The sequence below is a fragment of the Schistocerca piceifrons genome, chromosome 2, assembly GCF_021461385.2.
Source record: "Schistocerca piceifrons isolate TAMUIC-IGC-003096 chromosome 2, iqSchPice1.1, whole genome shotgun sequence".
Taxonomy (NCBI): Eukaryota; Metazoa; Arthropoda; class Insecta; order Orthoptera; family Acrididae; genus Schistocerca; species Schistocerca piceifrons.
Window position 1 is genome coordinate 767,284,715 of NC_060139.1, and position 25,644 is coordinate 767,310,358.

The following is a 25,644-nucleotide window of genomic DNA, read 5'->3' on the forward strand; positions in this document are numbered from 1 at the left end:
TCTTTCATTTCTTGTTCCTAAACCAAAAGGTCCAATAAGATCACCTTCCCTTCCTTCACCTATTTTGGCATTAAAATCTCCCATGATGATAATAATGTCTCTGCTTTTTGAGGTTCCTATTGCTTGTGTTAATTCTTCATAAAATTTTCCTATTTCTTCTTGGTCTTTGTTGGCTGTTGGAGCATAGATTTGGATTAAATTAATCATTGTGGTCCAAAACCACTCGGAAGTGACGTCAAAATGACGTATACGCAAACTCGCTGCACACTTGTCGACTGATCGAGATCTGTGGTTGAATCGAGTTAGCAGGAAAAGCGTCTGCTTTGTTCATCACTGTCATACTGACCATGTATCTTGAGTGGTTGTATTTTCGCTATCGAGCAAAATGTCTCAGGTGTATGAAAACATCTTTCGTGACGCTCTGAAAGATTTCAGAGTTTCGGAGGAAGGCCTGATTTCAGGCTATTGTAATTCGTTGGAGGAGGTAATAACAATTTTATGTTAGTATTGGCTGGCAAAAATATGCGCCTTTAGAGACCTTAGGAACTCTAGAAAATAACTTTTTTTCTGCTGCCAGTTAAGATTTCATTTTAATAAATTTTATATGTCGCTTTCAGCGATCTGACTCCCATTTTTAAGTGAGTTTTTATGTATTACGCAGTTTTTTCTTTGTTTTCATTGTGAGGTGCTGCATTGTTACATTGTTACGTTACCTTTACTGTAACATATACAAGTGGAATATTGTAATTAATGATCGCTGTTTAGGAAGTCAATGGCAACTTTGTTTCAAAATTCGCCGTTTGTGAGTTCGTCATCTATGTATTACAGAAAGAGAAACTGAACATTGCAGCAGCTCACGCGCAAACGTCGTCTCGAGTAAATGGCGTAATTTAGAAGACACACACATGAAAATGGGACTCTGGGCCTGGGAATAGTCATGCAAAAGGAAAATAAAAAGCAGTATATTTGCAGCTAATGTCATTGCCAGAGCGTGGGCTCTGTATTCCACATAAATGTATCCTGCATTTTCCCAGGAATTTTACGTAGTCCTTTCTAATTGCAGTATCAGCTCCAGTGCATAATTGCACAAATCTATTACTGCTGTTTTCTTTGTGCTGGCACTGAGCTGAATTTCATTGAGGTACTGAATTCAGAGATTAGCTAGAAAACTGTCTGTCTGTAATTCAAATGACTGTAAGATCCTTAGTTTCTCACCAAAGTTTCAGCAAGGTCAGCGACATCAACTATGAAACAACTTTTTTCATCAATAGCACTGTAATGAATGCCACTTTATGCAAATTTTGCAACACGGCCACGTTTGGCCTCCCTACTGAATTCTGAGCAAATGTGTATTGTTGATGGATGCTGAGTGAGAGCTTTTTGTTCAGAATACCGTTGCTCAGTAATAACTGTCCACTTAATTAATACATGTTACGATGTTTCAGTTATTACCACGGCTTAGGTGGCTGCTTTGTGTGGATAATGTTGGAACTCTATTGGGATTGCTGGATTATATTGGTAGACAAAGTCTGTCAGGATCTAAAATTTTCTCAGCACCACACTGAAATTTTGATGATAATGTAAGCTGTTTTAGTCTTTAGAAATGCTCGTTGGTGAATTTGGGTCCTCATAGGGTATAGAACCTTATGACACTTTGAAGCCCTCAAAGTTAAACTTCTCTTACAGGTGTTCTTTCATATCTACACTCTTTTCTTATTGCCCTGCTAGATTTTATTTTAATTTCTTCTATTGATCTGGCTTTTACTGGAGATGATGTTGATGGGAGTGAGTTATTAAGTCATTTATTTATTTTTCTTAGTTTTTCCTCTCACAACATAGGACTTGGGATGAGGCAAAATGTCTTCTGGAGATATTATCTCAGTTCTTCTACTGGATAGTGTTGACTTCTCGAGGAGGAGAAATGTTGAGGTCTGCATCTATAACCTTGTCAGGAATACCAATAGTAGAAATAGATGGCAAATTATTTTTAAGTTTGGAGTGTATCAGTCAAATAAGCCTTAAAAGTGCTGTATTACTTCTGTTGGTGATAAGGAGGAATTCAGGCTAACCAGCCCAGATCATGATTGATTTTGCTCTATTTGTCATTAGATAATTTCCTGTGTCATACAATAACTTAAGTAAGACTTCAAGACAATAAGTCATAGCTTATGGCTTGTATGATGTGGCAGAGTATGCAAAATTATGCTTTTTTTTCATATGATGATTATGCAGAATCATAAGTTGTGGTCCTTGAGGGGAGTGTCTTATGTACGTAATGGAAGTTTCACGAATTCTGTGAGCAATTCGTCGTATAATGCTCTCTTTCCTAGGTCTTTGTTACAGATTTCAATCCCTTTGCAAATTAATGTGCCAAGATGCTTGCAGATTTTGTGATTAAGCTTAATGGATGTTGTATTGAAGTAATGTAGTCAGAGGTCTTTCTTCCACTTTTGTTAAGAGTTTGACAGCCGAAATCTGATATTTTTCAATTGTAGGAGAGAAATCTTTTTGTAATTTTTACAAAAACTTTTTCATGGATGTATTAACCAGTTTCAACTTTCATCAGTTGTACTGGATAGTTTTGATTGATGATTGTCTTATTCTTAGTATATAAAACCTGGAATTCATAGTATGCATAATTATTATACTTAATAAACCTTTTGTTGACGTAAGGCAAGGCGTGCTTGTAATGAGGTTAACTGAAGCACTGATCAGTTAACCCCAAAACTAGCTCATTAAACTTCATGTGCACTTGGAAAATATTTTTCATCATCATAATTACAACTGAAAGATCATTTTATGATCACAATTTTAACTGAAGTCAACGGTAACATAATTTGTGGTCAGTGAATAACAATGGAATAAAAGCAAAAGAGCAAACAAATGAACTCCCAATTTTGTCAACTCATCCGTGGTTAATAACATAACACTTACTTACTTTAGCTGTCAAAAACATCAGATGTGGTGAAGGGCTGTGTACATTAAATAACTGAATTTTGTAAAGCCTAAAATTTCCCTCTTCATTCATGTTTCCCAGTTAACCTAGTGTAGTTACCTTCCGTTTATGCTACTGGTCACTTTATTCTCAGGTGGAAACACTGCTCGATCAGCTGAAAACTATGGGGTTTTCATACTGTGTGAGAAGTAGTCGTTTTAAAGAGCCATTTTCAGATGTTATGAAAAGTAAGTGAACTGCTGCATTAATTACTTTCTGTGGTTTACCATTTTAGTTCATATATGTATACTTGAAGGAAGAACTTAGTTTGCTGGAATTAGGGATAGTATATATATATATATGGATAGTATATATATATAGATACGAAGCCCACACCTACTACAGTAGTACAAGTTTATATGCCAACTAGCTCTGCAGATGGCGAAGAAATTGAAGAAATGTATGATGAAATAAAAGAAATTATTCAGATTGTGAAGGGAGACGAAAATTTAGTAGTCATGGGTGACTGGAATTCGGGTGTAGGAAAAGGGAGAGAAGGAAACATAGTAGGTGAATATGGATTGGGGGACAGAAATGAAAGAGGAAGCCGTCTGGTAGAATTTTGCACAGAGCACAACATAATCATAACTAACACTTGGTTTAAGAATCATGAAAGAAGGTTGTATACATGGAAGAACCCTGGAGATACTAAAAGGTATCAGATAGATTATATAATGGTAAGACAGAGATTTAGGAACCAGGTTTTAAATTGTAAGACATTTCCAGGGGCAGATGTGGATTCTGACCACAATCTATTGGTTATGAACTGCAGATTGAAACTGAAGAAACTGCAAAAAGGTGGGAATTTAAGGAGATGGGACCTGGATAAACTGAAAGAACCAGAGGTTGTACAGAGATTCAGGGAGAGCATAAGGGAGCAATTGACAGGAATGGGGGAAATAAATACAGTAGAAGAAGAATGGGTAGCTTTGAGGGATGAAGTAGTGAAGGAAGCAGAGGATCAAGTAGGTAAAAAGACGAGGGCTAGTAGAAATCCTTGGGTAACAGAAGAAATATTGAATTTAATTGATGAAAGGAGAAAATATAAAAATGCAGTAAGTGAAACAGGCAAAAAGGAATACAAACGTCTCAAAAATGAGATCGACAGGAAGTGCAAAATGGCTAAGCAGGGATGGCTAGAGGACAAATGTAAGGATGTAGAGGCCTATCTCACTAGGGGTAAGGTAGATACCGCCTACAGGAAAATTAAAGAGACCTTTGGAGATAAGAGAACGACTGGTATGAATATCAAGAGCTCAGATGGAAACCCAGTTCTAAGCAAAGAAGGGAAAGCAGAAAGGTGGAAGGAGTATATAGAGGGTCTATACAAGGGCGATGTACTTGAGGACAATATTATGGAAATGGAAGAGGATGTAGATGAAGATGAAATGGGAGATACGATACTGCGTGAAGAGTTTGACAGAGCACTGAAAGACCTGAGTCGAAACAAGGCCCCCGGAGTAGACAATATTCCATTGGAACTACTGACGGCCGTGGGAGAGCCAGTCCTGACAAAACTCTACCATCTGGTGAGCAAGATGTATGAAACAGGCGAAATACCCTCAGACTTCAAGAAGAATATAATAATTCCAATCCCAAAGAAAGCAGGTGTTGACAGATGTGAAAATTACCGAACTATCAGCTTAATAAGTCACAGCTGCAAAATACTAACACGAATTCTTTACAGACGAATGGAAAAACTAGTAGAAGCCAACCTCGGGGAAGATCAGTTTGGATTCCGTAGAAACACTGGAACACGTGAGGCAATACTGACCTTACGACTTATCTTAGAAGAAAGATTAAGGAAAGGCAAACCCACGTTTCTAGCATTTGTAGACTTAGAGAAAGCTTTTGACAATGTTGACTGGAATACTCTCTTTCAAATTCTAAAGGTGGCAAGGGTAAAATACAGGGAGCGAAAGGCTATTTACAATTTGTACAGAAACCAGATGGCAGTTATAAGAGTCGAGGGACATGAAAGGGAAGCAGTGGTTGGGAAGGGAGTAAGACAGGGTTGTAGCCTCTCCCCGATGTTGTTCAATCTGTATATTGAGCAAGCAGTAAAGGAAACAAAAGAAAAATTCGGGGTAGGTATTAAAATTCATGGAGAAGAAATAAAAACTTTGAGGTTCACCGATGACATTGTAATTCTGTCACAGACAGCAAAGGACTTGGAAGAGCAGTTGAATGGAATGGACAGTGTCTTGAAAGGAGGATATAAGATGAACATCAACAAAAGCAAAACAAGGATAATGGAATGTAGTCTAATTAAGTCGGGTGATGCTGAGGGAATTAGATTAGGAAATGAGGCACTTAAAGTAGTAAAGGAGTTTTGCTATTTGGGGAGCAAAATAACTGATGATGGTCGAAGTAGAGAGGATATAAAATTTAGGATGGCAATGGCAAGGAAAGCGTTTCTGAAGAAGAGAAATTTGTTAACATCCAGTATTGATTTAAGTGTCAGGAAGTCATTTCTGAAAGTATTCGTATGGAGTGTAGCCATGTATGGAAATGAAACATGGACGATAAATAGTTTGGACAAGAAGAGAATGGAAGCTTTCGAAATGTGGTGCTACAGAAGAATGCTGAAGATTAGATGGGTAGATCACATAACTAATGAGGAAGTATTGAATAGGATTGGGGAGAAGAGAAGTTTGTGGCACAACTTGACCAGAAGAAGGGATCGTTTGGTAGGACATGTTCTGAGGCATCAAGGGATAACCAATTTAGTATTGGAGGGCAGCGTGGAGGGTAAAAATCGTAGCGGGAGACCAAGAGATGAATACACTAAGCAGATTCAGAAGGATATAGGTTGCAGTAGGTACTGGGAGATGAAAAAGCTTGCACAGGACAGAGTGGCATGGAGAGCTGCATCAAACCAGTCTCAGGACTGAAGACCACAACAACAACAACATATATACTTTAAATGGACATTTCTTTCTAAGCTGCACTAACAATTGATGGAATTGACTCTTTTTTTTGTTATTGTTAATAGTAGTTGTGATATGCAAGGCAGAATTGTATTAATTATTTTCCTCTGTGTTGTTGAATTGTTTGTCATTTATCTATTTTCATAGCCATACACTCAGTAATTTTTACACACTTGCATTTGATAATAGGCTGATTAAAATTATTTGTTGGTTGACAATTCCTGTCAGAGCTGATTTCCTCCAATCAGAGTGCTGAATGCGTCAGGTCCAAACTATCTCTGTTCGCCATTTCCTGACTGCCACAACAGCTGATCAATCCACTTCCATTTTCTTGTCTGACTTCCTTTCTTGATGTGTTTGAACGCCATGCAATCATTTGCTGCCTTCAACCATAATGTGAAAGGCTGCTCTGGTTGAAGGCAGCACATGATCGTTGGGACCAAATAATCTTACATGAGTGTAATGTAGAGTGGTGGCATAGTGTAACGGATAAGACACATTCCTGATCCATATAAAGTTGTGGATTTGAGTCTTGACAGATTCTTTGATATTTTTTATACCAAAATATTATCAAAATTACTTCATTATTTTTATTCAGTTAATAGGTTTGGATGCAGTTTTATTTCTAACACTCTGCTGTGTCATTTTTGACATTGTATTTACTTTTTAATTCCTTATATTTCTTCTTCATATTATTATTTCATTTGAAATCAGCTTTTCACCTATAACCTGTAACCGAATGCAAACCAGGACTGCTCATCAGTTGGTAATTTGGCAGTCCATGCAGCTTGTGTGAGGACAGTTTCAGGTAATTAATGAAAGGAAGAAATTAGTTTGCTTTTAGCACTGAAATACAATTTTTTTTGTCTTGAGTTTGCTTATAGAGATTAGCTTCAGCTAGTTTCCTGTCATATGCTTAGTGTTGGATGTTTCACCATCAAGCCAGGCCAGGCAACAGCATTAGGTGTGAGGCTATGCTGCGATTGCCCGTGGTCACACGGCATTAAATGTATTAATTGTTGTGAACAAAGTACGATTAACAGTTCTTCTGTAGAATGCTGACAGCCATTTTCTAGGATATATTGCACATCATGTTATGGTTAGGTTATCAAATGAGTTTAAATTCTGGGCTATAAAATGTCGTATCTGCCACAGTTATGCCATTGGTCACTCCAAAACCAGTTGTCAGCAGAGCATGTCATATTCATGTTATTTCATAATGGCCACTTCCAACACGGCACAGAGTTACATGTATACGTTTCCCATCCTTTCGTAATCCCAACCTGTGCTCTGCCTCTACTGAGCTAAACCTACTTTTTTTTAACATGAAAATTAAATTGAACAGCACTTGCTGAGTGACCTGCTCTGTTTGTTGCCTATAATACAGCAGCAGCCGGTGTGCTAACACTTTAGCAACAAGTGACAGATGCCAACTAACAAATAATTTTAATGAAGCTATACTGCTGTGTTCATGTTGAAATGGTTTCTATGGCTTTCGATAATTGTGGTAGTCAGGTCATTGAACCTATTGACAGGTATGTTTAGCTTTATTGTCTTCCTAGTTAAGTTTATTTTTTGTAATTCCACATTTATAGTAATTCCATTTTTCTACATAAGTGTTCTTCACATCTCCTTTGTTTACAAAGAATATTAATTCCACATTTATTGGAACCACAATAAAGCACTTCAGTTGCCCGAAATCAGTATGGTATCCTCATTGCACATGGCAGACAGTTCCATTTCTTTGCTAGATACAATAGGTGTGACATCCCGTAAAATTTTGTTCCAGTACTATGTAAAGTAGATAGACAATCTGCTTCCATCAGTTCAGAACTTTGACAATACCTGTCAAATGAATGAAATGTTTTCTCACATTGTATTTAGTTAATTAGCAATAACATATGTGAATTATTTAACAGTAACAATGTTTGTGTTTTTGTCTGTGAGAAATATATTAACTGTTCCAGGTAAAACAAAACATTTCTTCAAACAAATGCAGGGACATGTCCCTATCCCCTTTTTTGGTTGTGCATTTGCAGTGGAGAGTGTGTGGTCGAGGCACTGTGTTTTGGGGCCAAAATACTATAAAAGTAAAGAGTCTAGTGTACCTGAGCACTTGGTAATATCATGCTGTGTTAAGATAGACTTACTTTCCATAAAACAAGTTAGTTACAGGGAAAGTTTATTAAATAAATTTTATAGTAGTTCTTTACCCTCTTTAGGAAGACCATGTGACTCCTCGTAAGAGATTGAGGATCATGGATACTAGAAAATCCAACTGCCCAGCGACTTTAAATTTGAAGTGTATAAGGGTGTATCCTGATTACAGTGTGCACTCAGCAACTGAACACAGGGATACCAAGGCAAAAGTAAGTATCCAGTTTGGGTTCTGCTTGGAGAAAATTTTACATGATCAGTTGACAGTATACTTTAAAATCTATTGTTTTTAATGCTCTTAATTAAATAATTGATACATTTTTGTCTTACAGGTTCTTGCAAGTCTACAGAAAGATTTGGCATTGCCATGCCCGCCTAAGAGCTACCTACGTTATTATTTGACTGCTTCCCCAGCAAATGCACAGACACATGCTACTGAAAGTGTTGAAGCAAGTGGGTACATACATCCTTCACTTGTAAAGGAAATCAAAAACTTAGTACTCAGTGGAATGACATCTCTCAAAGTCATTAAGTTGGCTCTAGATAGATTTGTTGAAATCAATTTCACTGGGACACGCATACCAGGTCAAATGAATACTACCTTTTACCCCACAGAGAAAACTATTTACAGTCTCATTTATTGGACCCTTTATGGTACAAATAAAGTATTGTTTGACGAGACTAGACTGCAGAATCAGGCTGATGAGTGGCACAAAAACTCGAGCAATCACATGATTTTAGACATTGTACAGGAGCCAATGGAGAAGTGAAACCATTACTTTTTTGCTATCAGAGCAGTTGACAGAGAGATCTTTTGAAGAAGTATGGGGGTAGTTGTTTGTTAGATGCAACATATGATATTCCTTTATTTTTTATAGCTGTGAAGAGTAATGTGGGCTATTTGGTTGTCAGTTTTTTTTTTTCATTCAGATTGAAAATGCAAGATCCATTCATGAAGCACTAGACATTTTCAAGGACTGGAACAAGGATTGGAATCCCCTCTATTGGGTTACTGATTTCTCGGAGTCAGAGATAAATGCAATTGAGCAAGCATTCCCTCAGACAAAAGTTTACTTGTGCCTTTTCCATCGAAAACAGGCATGGGGAAGATGGTTGGAAAAAAAAAAAAAAAAAAAAAAAAAAGGATAATCTACGTGTACCAAATGACATGAAGACATTTCTGGATATGTGGCAAGAAATTTCAGAATCACCAACAGAGAGAGAATTTAGAGATTGCGTAGAAGAGTTGCGAACGCATGAGGTTTCTCGGAGAAACGAGCGTGCATGGCCATACTTTAAACAGCAATGGCTAACGGTATGTGAAAGATGGGTGAAAGCGTATGAGGACAAGGGCAGATTTGCAACCATTGACACTACAAATGGAGTTGAAGCCATGAACAAGGTTGTAAAACATTTTTTCCTTAAACACAATTCAGACAGGACTTTAACTGGGGTTACTAAGGTTATAATAAACCAGTTTCTTCCAAGCCTAATTAGAAAGTACTGTCTGCAGAATTCTGCCATCAAAGCTTATAACAAAGATGTTCCACTGTTTTTGCATAAAAAAACAAACAAGTTTTTGAAACATGTCATGCAGCAATATGCATCAGCAAAAGTTGAGTTAACCACAAGATCAGTGAGTAGGAGATCGGATGGTTCATTTTGTGTGGAGAGTGCAAAGTCCAAAAACTGTAATTATGTTGTAAACTTTGATATACCAGATTGCACATGTGAAGATTTTCGGAGATATAAATACCCATGCAAGCATTTCTATGCAATCTTTATTTTTTACCCAGAGTGGGGTTTTGATAAAATGCCAGAAAGTTATAAGACTAGTCCATTAATCTGTCTTGATGAAATGTATGGGGTGGGCTTTAGAAGTGGCTCTTCAGTAATTTCATATGAAGGGAGTAGTAGTGACGAAGCTGTTGAGGAGGCAGTTGAAGCAGCTGAGGTTGAGGAGGCTGTCGAGGTTGAGGAGGCTGTCGAGGTTGAGGAGGCTGTCGAGGCAGCAAATACAGATGGTCTTGTTCAAACCCAGAATATTCCTTTGCATCAGTTTGCAGCAAGGTGTAAACAGATTTATAATCTCACATACAACTGCAGCAACAGTGAAACATTACAAAAAGTACATGAATCACTGAGCAACTGTGTGCAAGATTTGCAATTAGCAAATCCTGAAGTTGGTGGTCTCCCATTAGCAGTGCCATCAACTTCCAAACAATAGCGAAGAATGATGCCAAAAGCCTTACAAGATCTGTCTTAAACACATTATAACTTTCCATTTGAAGGGTAAGAAATGACTGTTTATTTGAATTTTAGATAGCTCTTTGTCTATGTAAAATACAAGTAAGCTCCATCATTTCTGATCCTCAAGATGGAATGCTATGAGGTCTTTATGTTGGTCTCTGATTTTAAACTTTGTTGCACATTTGAATTTCGAAGTATCAATAGATAAAATATTATAAAAAGGATAGTTGCTACATTTGTGTGTGTGTTTGTGAGTGAGTGTGTGCGCGCACGCTTTTGAAAAGGCCCTTGTTGCCCGAGAGATAAGTCCGACAGTCTTTTTGTTGTGCCTTTCTGTGACTCAGCATCTTCACTATTTGGTGAGCAGCAACAACTATCCTTTTCATAATATTGTTACATTCCATCCTGGATTCTTCATTGTTCATCAGAGAAAAGATTTTTCTGAGGAATTAAACTAGATGGTAGTGTAGAACTTGCGAACTTTTTAAAATATGAAGAAAAAGATTTTAACTTTAAATTAGGTTAATTCAAATATGGGACAATGTTGAGAGTTGAAAAGGTGGAAAAAATAAATAAGATATATCTTAGTGGCATTGAGATGTTGTATGACTGATGGAGGAAAGATTTTGCATTTCTTTTTCCAAGTAAGAATGCACTTGCTCTCACTTGCTTCAATACATGTCTAGTGATTCACGTGAAACAGAGAAAAAGATAAAGACTGCCATGTTAATGAACATGTGAGATTGCCCAGTATCACTCTGACAGAAGAGTATAGTGTTTCCTTGATATGGTATCTGGTCAGCAATGTCATTGGGACCAAATGAAGTAAGTATTGAGTTTTTTTATTTGCTTTGGAAGCTTAATGTGTATCAGTTACCTACATATTGGATATCTACCACCTTGGTTCTAATGTTCTTAATAACTTTGCAGAGTTACTGCAGATACTACACAGAAGCAATTAATGTTACTGGAATACCAGTAATGTTTATTAAATTCAGTTATAAAGTAGTTATGGGCATTGCAGCTGGTGAGTAACGTCATCGGGCACCAAAAGAAGTGAGTACTAAATTTTGGAATTGTGCCTTGAAAACATGTGTATCAGTTGTCTTCATGTTGCATAACTCAATTACTTGTTGTTAATTTATTTGTTAGGTTCAGTTATGATGGATTTCTGGCCTTCAGTCCATGGGAAAATTCACACCAGATTGCATCAAGACTGTTATATTCCAAGGATATCTTGGAAGATTGATAGTATTCCTGAAGTTAAACAATCCATATAGTGTTTCACGTGTGTATCAAATTGCCATTTGTTGTGGCTCATAAATGTTTGCAACTTGATTGTAATTTTTGAACGGTTTCTCAACAATCCAAGAATTTCTTGTAACGAGAAGTAGACATTGTTGCTTGGTTAAAGGAAATACAAATCACGGTCAATACAACTACTTAAAAATTAAAATGTGTGACAAAGTTTGCTTACAGAACTTGGCATAAAGATCTCCCTTATTTTTATTTTTTAGATAGCTCTTATTGTTTGATCCTTCAAATGGAATGCTATGACCTCCATGTGATCTATTCCTTAGTAGTTAATTATCCATTAAGGCACAAATATATGAACATTACAATGAGAGGGGTCTTTATGCCAGGCCCTGTAAAAGTAATGGCATCTTACTTAATATTATTGTTGGGAATTTGATGGCACAGCTGTGGGGAGACCACAAATTTCAGGGTTTGCTAACTGCAAATCTAGCACACAGCTGCTGAGTGATTCAAGTACATAATGTTTCACTGTTGATACAGTTGTATGTGAGATTATAAACCTGTTTGAACAACACCTTCACTTCAAATTGCTGCAAAGAAATGGTTAAGGTATCAGTGTGATGCTCTATATGTGTTTCCTCAACTGTGTCCTCATTGCTACTGTCTTCATGTGAAATTACTGCAGACACATTTCTGAAACCAAACCTGTACATCTCGTGAAGACAGATTAATGGGCTACTCCTGCAACTTTCTGGTATTTTATCAAAACCCCACTCTGGATAGAAAATAAAGATTGCACAGAAATGCTTGCATAGGTATTTATATATCTCAAAATCTTCACATGCGCAGTTTGGTAGAGCAAAGCTGACAACATAATTACAGTCTTTGAACATTGTACTCTCCATACAAAACATTGTCCAACTTCACATTCACTAATCTTGCAGTTAACTCAACTTTCCCTGGTGCATATCACTGCATGACATGTTTCACAAACTTGCTTTAAAAATAAATAAATAAATGAAAAAACAGTGGAACATCTCTGTTATGATTTGATGGCAGAATTCTGCAGACAGTAATTTCTAATTAGGCTTGAAAGAAATTTATTTCTTATATCCCTAGTAGCCCCATTCAAGGTCCCATCTGTATTCCATTTTAGGAAAAAAAAAATGTTTACAATCTTGTTCATGGCTTCAACTCCACTTGTAATGTCAATGGTGTCAAAATTGCCCTTGTCCTCATAAGCTTCCACTCTCTTTTCATGTACCAATAGCCACTGCTGTTAAACGTACAGTGATGCATATTTGTTTCTCTGAGAAGCCTCACTATCTCTTCTGTATGATCTGTTAATTCTCTGTTGGTGATTCTGAAATTTCTTGCCACATGCCCAGAAATCTCTTCATGTCATTTGGTATATATTCAGCCATCTTCCTCAAACCTGTTTCAGACTGAAAAGGCACAAGTAAACTTTTGTCTGAGGAAATGCTTGATCAGTTGCGTTTATCTCAGACTATAAGAAATCAGTAACCCAGTAGATGGGATTCCAATCCTTGAAAATGGCTAGTGCATTTTCAACTTGAATGAAAAAGAAAACCAAATAACCCACATTACTCTTTACGGCTATAAAAAAATAAAGGCACATCATGTGGTGTTGTTTTGTATGTTGCATATAACAACTATCCCTGTACTTCTTCAAAAGATCTCTTTGCTAACAGCTCTGATAGAAAAAAGTGATGGTTTCACTCCTCCATTGGCACCTATACCATGTTTGTAATAAATCATGTGATTGCTTTATTCCTTGTGCCACTCGTCAGCATGATTCTGCAATCTAGTCTCGTCAAACAATGCTTTATTTGTACATTACAAGGTCCAATATGTGTGAATATAATTTTTTTTCAGTGGGGTAAAACGTAGTATTCATTAGACCTGGTATGTGTGTCCCAGTGAAATTATCAATAAATGTATCTAGAGCCAAATTATTGGCTGTATGATGTCATTCCATCATGCACCTGAATTTGTATTTCCTTTACAAACTATTGTTAGCATGTGTGTGTGCTGATTTGCTGGAGAAGCAGAGAGATAGTCTTTCAGCTATCTTTGAGTCCGCCCCCGGTAGCCGAGTGGTCAGCGCAACAGACTGTCAATCCTAAGGGCCCAGGTTTGATTCTCAGCTGGGTCGGAGATTTTCTCCGCTCAGCGACTGGGTGTTGTGTTGTCCTAATCATCATCATTTCATCCCCATCGACGCGCAAGTCGCCAAAGTGGCGTCAAATCGGAAGACTTGCACCAGGCGAGCGGTCTACCCGACGGGAGGCCCTTGTCACACGACACCATCATCAGCTATCTTTGAGACAGTTAAAGGAGGTGCTTTAGAAATGAGTGTCCTGATTGATAAGAAAAACAGTTTTCAAATTTTCTGTACAAACTGTAAACAGTTCCTCAGTTGGTGATTGTGGAAGAGATTGCCATTGCTACAGTATTGATCCACTGTCAGGTGGTAAACCTAGGATTTCCTTCCAGTATGAGCCAAGTGAAGTAAATGTGGTTGGAGAAATGTTTTATATTCTTAAACTGAGTATTTGTAACCCATTATGTTGGATTGCAGTTCATGTATCAACACTTAAAAATGTTTAGTTCTTCACTGATGACACTTGATACAATTTCAATTTTTTAAGGCTATTCTGTGTAAAGTTAAATTTTGAATTATCCATTTAAGCTTATTTTTTTCTGTGTGGCAGATGGATTTATGTTCATGTAATATTTTTAACATTGATTGTGGTAAGGTGAATTCATATGTAAATGCCCAATAAAATAGATTGATATTTATATTATTTGTTTCTGTATAATAATCCTGTAGCTTGGTGACCTGAGTTTTGTGTGTGTGTGTGTGTGTGTGTGTGTGTGTGTGTGTGTGTGTGTGTGTGCGTGTGTGTGTGCGTGCGTGCGTGTGTGTGTGTAAGATATTATCATTTCATGGGAAATGTGGCAATAACAGATCAGAAATTGTGTGCAGAATATACCTAATTATCAACACCTGTAAGCGGCTAAAGGTCTGGCTTTCATTATGATTTCATTCTTCGAGAGCTGCAAGATCACCAATGGTATCTGTACAGATACCAGCTTCGTATAAATTAGTAAGGTTTTTACTGACTATTATTCACCAAAGCCGACAAAACAGGCTGCATTCAGTAGTAGTACTACATAATGGTGATACTTCAGTACAACTCTGAACCCTTTAACTGGTTTAGTTCAGCAGGAGCAAAGTATATTCTTCAAGGTATGTTTCACATGCAACTAAGAAACCTTTGCCTTGAATGTCATGTGATTTTGCACTCTGCTGCTAAGTTTTCCTTTTAGATTTATTAAATTTCTTAAAGAGGCTTCTGTTACAAACACTAGCAATCCACATAGGTAACATGTGTGACTGATATTCCTTATGTATCATAACCTTATTTCAGTTTCACTCTGTTGTTGCTGGTAACTATTATGATGGAAGAGTTGATTAGTGCCACATTAAGGAAGATTAAGGAAAAAGTCATTTACAAACTCGTGAAAAGGAGGCAGGGATTAAGTTCTTTCCATATCCTTTCTGGATATTTCAGCCAGTTGCATCCTATTGTAGAGATAGACTAACCAAAAACCTTAGTGTTATATGAACAGAGCAGAAAAAACTTTATTAAATGCACAAAGGACTGGTAACTACCTTCGTGTATGGACCACTTTCCAAAAAGTACACTGTGTCAAGGCATTCAGATTGTACTTATCCTTTCTGAATATTTTTATTGTAGCAGGAAGAATGGGGATTGTTTAACTTACCTTTAACCTAAGGTACATCAGATCGTGTATAAAATTCATCAAAAGAGTAAAGCTGGAATACGGGCTCTTACTTCAACTGTTTACTATAACAAGAGAAATTAGAGTACAATATTATAAGAGACAGATGAAGACTAGGTGGGAGATAGACTAAGAGAATAATTTCACATGGTGATGAAAGACCTGCACCCAAACAAAGCACTTGGAGTAGCCATTCCCTCACATTTGTGGAGATCCTTCAGACAGACAGCCAAGTCGAACTATTCCATGTGGTATGCAAGATAAGAGACAAGTGAAAAACCTTCACGTTTCAGAAGGAAGTAATAATTCCTATTCCAAGAAAACCAGGCACTGAAAGTTGGAAATATTACAGAACTATCAGTGTGGCAAGTCATGGTTGTAGTTTGACACAAATTAAGTAAAGAATAGTGGACAAGCTGGTAGGTGCCAACTGGCCCCAGGAAACATTACTTTGGTATCTGGGAAAAAGTAGCAACACATGAGGCAATATTGGTCCTACTAAAAATCTTACAAGAGGATATAGAGAAAGCTTTTGACACTGTTGGCTGGACTATACACTAGGAAATTCTGAAGGTAGCAAGGATAAAATACAAAGACTAAAATTTGCACACTGATGTAACAGTAATGTGTAAAGACATGAAAAGTGTGCAGTCCTTGGGAAGGGAGTGAAGTATTGTAGAAGGCGAAACCACAACTTGCAGATGTATGTTTAAAGGGGTGTTGTTCCTGTTGCAGAGGAATTAATTTAGTGTACAATCCTTACTGTGATTCGTATTACCAATGTTTTGAGGGGAATGGAAATATTAAAGTAACGGTATACAAATTCAACAAAGGTTTTTAACTAATCAGTATCATCTTCAAGCTCTGAATAAACATGCATTTAAAATGCTTGGCTGTATATCATGGCACTGTCTGTAGCTCTTGCCAGTTCATTACACACAATTCGAAGATTCAACAGTGGAACGAAAGACCTGACATAAAAGTAGTTTTCATTGAGCGACTGGATATGACAATTGTTCTATCCTGACAATATTTTACACATAAATTATAGCCATACGAGTTGCTTATCAATTGAATTGGGTGTACACAGGTATGGTCAACATAATAAACCCATAATAAATATCACTGGTATCTTTAAGTACTCATCTTAGCAACTGAAACGGCTACACATCTATGCTGATAACTGAAGCCATGTTTAACATCCTCAGATGGATTTTACTACATTAGATTCAGTTCTCATTCTATAGACCCAAAAATGGGATGGGTTTCTTGGATATGGAATATGTCAAAGTACAACATAAAAAACAAAGACCATCTGAATATAACACTTCCATGATCACATGTCAGGAGACTTTTAAAGATACGTGAATACATAACAGATAAACTGGGACTGCCAATGTTTACAGAATTAATACACTCAGAATGAAACAGTTATGCACTTTTAACAAATTTATCACACACACAACTCCTAATCTTAACTGTTGTAAAACCAAATCTAAGACATTTTTACTTAAGCTGGTCTAACAGTCCCTGTTAAGATATTCATTTATAGAGGAGCTGCCTGCCTAAAAATCTTTCAAGCTCTGTTTAAACTGTGCTGTTTCTGAAACAAACTTTTTAATGGGCTGGCAATTTATTGAAAATGTGTGTTCCCGTAAACTGGACTCCTCTTTGGACCAAGGTAAGCAATTTTAGGTCTTATTGTTCCTAGTATTTTACTATGTGCTGAGCTATTGTTTGGAAATAAACATGTTATTTGCAACCAATTTCTTTAAGGGATAAATATACTGAAGCATTGGTTAGAATACCCACTTCCTTGCTCATATTTGTACATGATTATATGGAATTTACAACACAACTGAGTCTTATTACATGCTTCTGCAGTCTAAAAACTTTTGCTCGATTTGACGAGGTACCTCAAAATATAAAAGCAAATGAAGTAAGCAAGTTTTTTTTTTCTATCTCCTACATCTGACATCATTCCCATTGCAATTACAAACTTGTCTGGGTGCTTCAGCAATTTTGTGGTACACACACTTCCTAACTGAATTTATTAACGAGTTGTAACCCGAGAAATTTAACACTGTCAACTGCTTCTATCTGAATGCTTTGTACATTATACACATCCTGGAAACAAATTTCTTACAGGTTCTTATCTGCATATAGGGGGTCTTTCCAAAGTTTAATGACAGTAAATTACTTCTAAACCATTAACTGTCAGTGAAAATTTGATTAGTAGCAATTTCTAAATCTGTACTTGACTTGCTATTTGTTGCAATGTTTGTGTCATGTGCCAACAAAACAAACTTAGCATATGGCAATTTAACAGATGAGAGGTCATTACTGTAGACAGGAATAAACAACAGATTCAAGATGGAACCTTGAGGAGCACCACATGTAATTACTTCCCAATCAGATGAAGACTATTTGCTTACTCTGCATGTATTTGCAGTGACACCCTTGTTTCCTTTTAGTTAGGTCAGACTCTAACCATTTTGCAGCACTGCCAGTGACATCACAATATTCTAATTCTCTTGAGAGAAAGCTGTGATTCATAGTCAAGGGCTTTTGACAGGTCACAGAAAATGCCAGTAGCCTCTAACTTGTTTTGTTATGAATTATTCCCACTGTATGTGCAAATACCCTTCTCTATATCAGTAAGCATAAGGAAACCAAACAGTGACTTGGATGATATATTGTTTGCAGTCGGATGCTTAAGAAGATGCTTAGACACAACCTTTTCAAATATTTTTGAAGACGCCAGCAAAAGTGAAAATGATCAATAATTTGATAGTATCTCTTTAATGCTCTTCTTGTACAGAGGCTTAACTTAGGCATATTTTAGCCAGTCTGGAAATGTTCCACTGATAAGAGATTGATTACACAAATAATTTGAGGTACAACTCAACTCACATGAATACACTTTGAAAAACTTCACTGAAGTTATTTGTAGGGAGTGGTCTCAGATGTTCAATTGCACTGTTAACTGAACCTGATAACTTCAAGCTGTCAGTAACAGATACAAAGTACCGTACCTATTTAAGAAGTTTGCAACACTACATGCATTTGTTACCAATGTCTCATTTACTTTAATTTGAAGTGTTACTGGAATTTTCAAAATTCAGAACCTGTATGTATCACAGCATCAACATCAAGTTTAAATAACATATGGCTTTATCTCAATAGGAAGTCAGACTGCTACTCAATTTACAGATGGCCGAAGCACAACTCACGCCCGGTAGCTCAGAGGGTAGAGCACTTGCCCGCGAAAGGCAAAGGTCCCGAGTTCGAGACTCGGTCGGGCACACAGTTTTAATCTGCCAGGAAGTTTCATATCAGCGCACACTCCGCTGCAGAGTGAAAATCTCATTCTGGAAACCTCCCCCAGGCTGTGGTTAAGCCATGTCTCCGCAATATCCTTTCTTTCAGAAGTGCTAGTTCTGCAAGGTTCGCAGGAGAGCTTCTGTAAAGTTTGGAAGGTAGGAGACAAGATACTGGCAGAAGTAAAGCTGTGTGTGCCGGGCGTGAGTCGTGCATCGGTAGCTCAGATGGTAGAGCACTTGCCCGCGAAAGACAAAGGTCCCGAGTTCGAGTCTCGGTCGGGCACACAGTTTTAATCTGCCAGGAAGTTTCATATCAGCACACACTCCGCTGCAGAGTGAAAATCTCATTCTGGAAACCTCCCCCAGGCTGTGGCTAAGCCATGTCTCCGCAATATCCTTTCTTTCAGGAGTGCTAGTTCTGCAAGGTTCGCAGGAGAGCTTCTGTAAAGTTTGGAAGGTAGGAGACGAGATACTGGCAGAAGTAAAGCTGTGAGTACCGGGTGTGAGTCGTGCTTCGGTAGCTCAGATGGTAGAGCACTTGCCCGCGAAAGGCAAAGGTCCCGAGTTCGAGTCTCGGTCGGGCACACAGTTTTAATCTGCCAGGAAGTTTCATATCAGCGCACACTCCGCTGCAGAGTGAAAATCTCATTCTGGAAACCTCCCCCAGGCTGTGGCTAAGCCATGTCTCCGCAATATCCTTTCTTTCAGGAGTGCTAGTTCTGCAAGGTTTGCAGGAGAGCTTCTGTAAAGTTTGGAAGGTAGGAGACGAGATACTGGCAAAAGTAAAGTTGTGAGTACCAGGCGTGAGTCGTGCTTCGGTAGCTCAGATGGTAGAGCACTTGCCCGCGAAAGGCAAGGGTCCCGAGTTCGAGTCTCGGTCGGGCACACAGTTTTAATCTGCCAGGAAGTTTCATATCAGCGCACACTCCGCTGCAGAGTGAAAATCTCATTCTGGAAACCTCCCCCAGACTGTGGCTAAGCCATGTGTCTGCAATATCCTTTCTTTCAGGAGTGCTAGTTCTGCAAGGTTCACAGGAGAGCTTCTGTAAAGTTTGGAAGGTAGGAGACGAGATACTGGCAGAAGTAAAGCTGTGAGTACCGGGCATGAGTCGTGCTTCGGTAGCTCAGATGGTAGAGCACTTGCCCGCGAAAGGCAAAGGTCCCGAGTTCGAGTCTCGGTCGGGCACACAGTTTTAATTTGCCAGGAAGTTTCATATCAGCGCACACTCCGCTGCAGAGTGAAAATCTCATTCTGGAAACCTCCCCCAGACTGTGGCTAAGCCATGTGTCTGCAATATCCTTTCTTTCAGGAGTGCTAGTTCTGCAAGGTTCACAGGAGAGCTTCTGTAAAGTTTGGAAGGTAGGAGACGAGATACTGGCAGAAGTAAAGCTGTGAGTACCGGGCATGAGTCGTGCTTCGGTAGCTCAGATGGTAGAGCACTTGCCCGCGAAAGGCAAAGGTCCCGAGTTCGAGTCTCGGTCGGGCACACAGTTTTAATCTGCCAGGAAGTTTCATATCAGCGCACACTCCGCTGCAGAGTGAAAATCTCATTCTCATTGTAGACTGTTGCTCGGCTGCCATGCCTCCTCCTAAGCTGTTGGAACATCATCCGATGCCGGACACCTAGGTGTTAATCTGGTGGGTTACCACAGTTCTTTTAGTATCTTGCATGAATTGTAGGTGATCTGTCGATGTTAGCCATTGCTATGCTATCCACAGATTATACATCAAAAATCGATAAAGATCACAACAGCCATTGTAAACTTGCGGGTTAATACATAAAATTTGAATATTTTCAAATATATTTCATCTGAATGAGGCGAGTATTTACAACAACTATTCTTCACTACATTGTTTAAAGATTCTGTCTCACATATCTTCACCTCACAAATAGCATAACATTGCACATAAACTTTCAATGTATTGTCTATTATTTTCAGACAGACAACAATTCATTGTAGTTTACTACAATCAAAGTATCATTCAGGCTTCTCTTTCTGATAATACATCTCTCTAGAACAATCCAGCACTTTCATTAAAACACAATCTTGGAAACAACTCCCCACACAACAGGTCTCTCACATTATTTTATTGAATATCAGTCATGTGCTTTTACATATGAACACTGATATACATAATTACTGTATTCATGTCAAGCTACCAACATGAATTGACTTTAATAAGCTATATGCAACATTATCTTGTTTAACAAAAAGAACATCGATTCTTATTTGAATAACAGTCACAGAAGACAGCCACAGTGTTGACCGCTTCCTTTCCTGCTGCATAGCTACTGGTTGCGTAACAATGACGACCAGCTTATCAGTTTGCAGCGCCTGTGCCAGGAATTCCGTCACCTACATGTATGCCTCCTTGCAACGATGAAACAAACACAGTATTTCATAACAAACAGTGTAATGTTAACATCACCGACCATACCCTGTATTATAGCATGCATGAGTCAGGATGTGCTCATCAGTTTGAATAAATATCAGCACAGCTGCAAGCCTCCCTTCACATGAAATAAGCTGCTTCGATGTATTATGTGTTTTGGTTTCTGGCAGAATAACACTGTCTGATTTTTCAGAATTTGAACAGCACCCTGAATGCTTTGATCAGTTCTTTCTACTGAGTACACTTGCTGCATTATTTATAGATCACTGAAGGAATCTGGTCAATTGAACTTCATCTCCGCAAGTCAGCCTATTTATTCCTGCACCTTCATAATCGTATCACTGCTTTATTTCAAACTCAATGCCTCACGTGTGAAATGTGAGGGCACTATCAGGGAAATCAATGGATCATCTGAGTGTACCCTCACTTTTTGCAATAAAGTAATATTTGTTTAATATTGAGGGAAATGCAGAGAGATGAAAAATGCGAAAGAAGACCAAGTTTTTGCAGAAATATGGAAATATGCCAGTGATACAGTTTGAACATCTTTACACAAAGCCCTAACAAAAATCTGGATAACAGAAAAATTTCCCAAACATTGGACCACAAAAAAGGAGATAAATGCAACCCAGGTAATTACAGAGGTATCTCTCTCTTAGGCTGCACATTTACAAGATTTTCTCCAGAATCCTATACAAGAGGATCAAAGAGCAACTAGAGGAAGAAATAGGTGAATACAACTAGAGGAAGAATTAGGTGAATACCAAAGAGGCTTCAGACCTTGGAGAAGCTGTGCAGAACAGGTCATCACTTTAAAATTAGTCATAGCATATAACAAGAAACGAAATTAACCTCTTTTAATAACCTTCATGGACTTTAACAAAGCATATGACTGGGCTCCATACAAAATTAATCAAATTGCTAGAACTCAACCTTAACCAACACTATCAAAAGTCAAGTTCAGGGGAGAACTCCCTGAGCCATTCACCATAAAAACTAGTTTAAGACAAGGAGATTGCTTGGCACTCCTGCTGTTCAACTGTGCTTTAGAATACATAATGAGGGAATGGTACAAGACTGACCCAAAGACAACAAAAGTTTAAATTCTCTACTATTTGCCGATGACCTTGCTTTCTTGTCCAACAGTATTCAGGAAACCAAACAACAAGTTATCTCACTACAGGAACTAGCACAGAAAACTGGACTTGGAATACCCTTTGGAAAAACAGTCATCATGTTAACTGACCCATCACTCACAAACAAAATTGCCATAGGAAACAAAGAAATCAAAATTGTACATAAATTTAAACATCTGAGAGAAATCATAACATATAACCTCAATGAAAAGCCAACATGGCGTAACAGAATAAACAAACTGACTAGAGCACAATTAAGACCTACAATGAAATGAGCCGGTCAATAGCAACAAAATTAAAACAGTCACTCAACCAGAAATAACGTATAACGTACACAAGTGAAACCGTCTCGAAACAACTAATACTGTACAAATAGACAAAATACTCAAAACAGAGAGAAGAATCATCAGAATGTGCATCAAAAATTGTACCAGAAAGACAGACATTGGAGAGTAGCTACAAATGAAACAGTCTACAAGGCAATAGAACCAGTAATGAGTACAATCAGGAAGAAACACATTTCATTTTTCGGACATCTAATCGGAACACCAGAGAACAGGATCATCAGGAGAATAATAGAAAAATTGTGGAACAGTCAGTGCAACATTAAGTGGATTACAGAAATCAAGGAAGATGTGGATGAGCTACAGATTACATTGAAAGAACTAAGAAACAAAACTGACAAAATCAGGAAACTCATGGACAAACAAACCAGATTGCAAACAAAAATCAACAGACAGACAATAGGAAGGGTGATTTTCGATTAAGAAAGAAGAATGAGATCCGAGCGAATGAAGAAGTACTGGACTGACAATCCAATGAAGGCCATAAAATGTAAATAATAATAATAGAGCGAAATGCGTTTTTATTTTTTTTTATCTGCTACGGCCACTTCCACGAGGAATTCTTCAGGATATATCCCAAACTGTGGCAATCACAGCACTTATGTCATATACTGCACAGTGAGGAGGTCTCCTACATTGCAAAAAGTGGTTCTACAGTCTCATCACAAAGACTGGTTACAGTACTTGTTCAAGTAGTACCTGTCACCTAACCAATGTTTGCCCCTCTCTCTCTCTCTCTCTCTCTCTCTCTCTCTCTCTCTCTCTTTCCCCTCCATTTTCTCATTTTAAAAATATATAGACAAAAGAGCAAAGGACTACTAATGAAACAGAATGTAGAAAAGGATAATTACTGAGCTTTCTGACAAGGTCACAAAGAAGGGCCAAGTACTGAATTCACTGCTCCAATACTGCATTCAGTCTTCCAATATTATTTCACAGTAGAACATTGTAACACAGTTTCTCCTGTCAATCACCAAAACAATGTCAAAATGACAGATTTCAAGAAGAGTGATTCCAGAACAGAAATCCAATGCAAAGGAAATTATCCTCTTATATTAGTGGTTCACAATCTGTTACCTTGAACACGCGCTTTTGGAGGTAGTCCATGTTAATACATTTGTGATGTTCTGAATTACGAGTAAGCTTTGTTATGCCCATTCATTGTAAATGAGAGTACAATGTACGACACATTGTTTCTGACAAGCATCACATTTATTTCGAGAAGCTGGGTAACGGCCTGTAGTCTTAACTTCCAGCAATAACTGCAGCTTTTTGAGCAATGAAGTCTGACCAAGAGATATTGGGGAGTGCAAAGAAATAACAAGTTGGGCAAGTGACTAATAGGAAATCTTAGCTTGTGAACGAACTTCAAATTACCACTTAATGTAACGATAACAAGCACGAAACATCACAAATGGAATCTGTGGCAACAGCCCCAGACAAATACTGCTGGAAATGAATAAAATTGATGAAGAGTAAGAATAATGGCCAGAAATTTAAATGATTGAAGAAGATTGATAATTTTCCTATGAATATTTTCTGGAGTTGATGGCTGTTGTTCTAAGCAACAGAAGTAAACAGCCAAGATCACATTGCAGTGCAAAATCAATCGACAGCATTGCAACTTAAGGATTCTGAGGAGATTTGAGTAGTAGATGAACTATTATTAAATCCTTTGACTGCAATTACAACAAAGAAGGAACTAATTAGTCTATGAGTTGGAAGGTCTTCAACTACGGCTTCAGCAGGCTTCAGTCGTATCTTAGTCCCCTGACCAGATTACAACAGCCATTGCGGGTCGCAGCTACGACTCGTCAGCTTACAGCAGTGGCAGTGTCAGCTGCACATTGACTTTTGACAGTAAAGTCTGCCCATCACATTGATCCAGCTTGCCATCAGCATCTCAACATGGCAGGTTATGATAGAAAAGTTGGTGAGCTGTATAAGATCGAAGTTGGTTAGTTTCAAATTCTTTTTAGTGGTGTCACTTGTGTTGTGGGGTAAACTGCAATAATAAGCTATGCTCATGGTAAAAAGAGGTATGGTGGCAGAGATGCCACAATGGTTTAAAACTTTTAGTGAACAATTAAGTATTGACACGGAGAAGTCAACTGCTAGTATAGATGTAATTTAACAGTGTGATTTAGTTCACAATGAAGTGAATGAGCAATTTAGAGATCTGTACAAGGACTTAAAACAATTAACAAATCTCACACAAACAAGTAATGTTAAGAGTATTGGCATCTTGGAAAATAGAGAACTGCTTCTGTTGTATGACAATCCTTTTTATTGGACTCAAGCATGTTTTGTGGCATTACAACTACATCTTCAAAGAAGCACCTAGGTAAAAGGTAAAAGCACACAACTACTATACTTACTCTATAGTATAACTCATCAATCTTAAAACATAGATGTAATAGCAGGTACTCACATATCTCAGGGCTTAAGATGAGTAACACTGGTGGATTAGAACTGTGTGCTGGACAGATTCGAACTCGGGACCTTTGCCTTTCGTGGATAAGTGCTCTACCAACCGAGCTACACAAGCATGATTCACAACCAGTTCTCACAGCATTATTTCCCTCAATACATAGTACCTGTCTTCCAAACTTCACAGAAGCTTTCCCGCAAAATTTGCAAGACTAGTACTTCTGAAAGAATTGACACGACAGAGACATGGTTAAGCCACGTCCTAGGGGATGTTTCCAGAATAACATTTTCGCTGTAGCGGAAACACTGGATAATATGGAAGACTGAATGTTAGTCATCAATTTAGAGTATGGTATGTAAAAAATAAAAGCAGCATGCAGCCATCAATCCCAGATTAATTGGTAAGATACATTAAATATAATAAAATGCCGTGTGACAACGGATGAAACCATGTGAATATTATTTAGTTCAATAGCTGGTTAAAACAGAGGGTCAAATAGAAACAACACACTGAAAGTTATAATCTGATGGTACAACTCGCATATAGTTCAGCCAGGTCCAATGCTGAATTTCCATTGTAGAAAAAACAGTACCTT

At 37.9% G+C, this 25,644-nt stretch overlaps 2 protein-coding genes across 2 annotated transcripts; both read left to right on the forward strand.

The window, feature by feature from the left end:
* The first annotated feature begins 329 nt into the window (after positions 1 to 329).
* LOC124777749 lies at positions 330 to 9,198 on the forward strand. The gene is made up of 5 exons (XM_047253252.1): positions 330 to 484; positions 3,090 to 3,183; positions 7,893 to 8,044; positions 8,148 to 8,294; positions 8,415 to 9,198. Exons 1-5 carry the CDS (start codon positions 386 to 388, stop codon positions 8,850 to 8,852), a joined length of 930 nt encoding a protein of 309 aa, XP_047109208.1. The 5' UTR covers positions 330 to 385; the 3' UTR covers positions 8,853 to 9,198.
* On the forward strand, positions 9,119 to 14,385 carry LOC124777748. Its single transcript, XM_047253250.1, has 3 exons — positions 9,119 to 11,157; positions 11,263 to 11,388; positions 11,485 to 14,385. The coding sequence occupies exon 1, from the start codon at positions 9,119 to 9,121 to the stop codon at positions 10,307 to 10,309; it is 1,191 nt and encodes a 396-aa protein (XP_047109206.1). The 3' UTR covers positions 10,310 to 11,157; positions 11,263 to 11,388; positions 11,485 to 14,385.
* The last annotated feature ends 11,259 nt before the right edge of the window (positions 14,386 to 25,644 follow it).

Excerpts from the sequence above, each read along its gene's own strand:
- LOC124777749 (XM_047253252.1), top strand. The coding sequence starts at position 386 with ATGTCTCAGGTGTATGAAAACATCTTTCGTGACGCTCTGAAAGATTTC. Across the intron at positions 3,184-7,892 it reads ATTTTCAGATGTTATGAAAA|GTAAAACAAAACATTTCTTC; the intron begins GTAAGTGAACTG and ends TAACTGTTCCAG. Across the intron at positions 8,295-8,414 it reads ACAGGGATACCAAGGCAAAA|GTTCTTGCAAGTCTACAGAA; the intron begins GTAAGTATCCAG and ends TTTGTCTTACAG.
- LOC124777748 (XM_047253250.1), top strand. The coding sequence starts at position 9,119 with ATGCAATTGAGCAAGCATTCCCTCAGACAAAAGTTTACTTGTGCCTTT.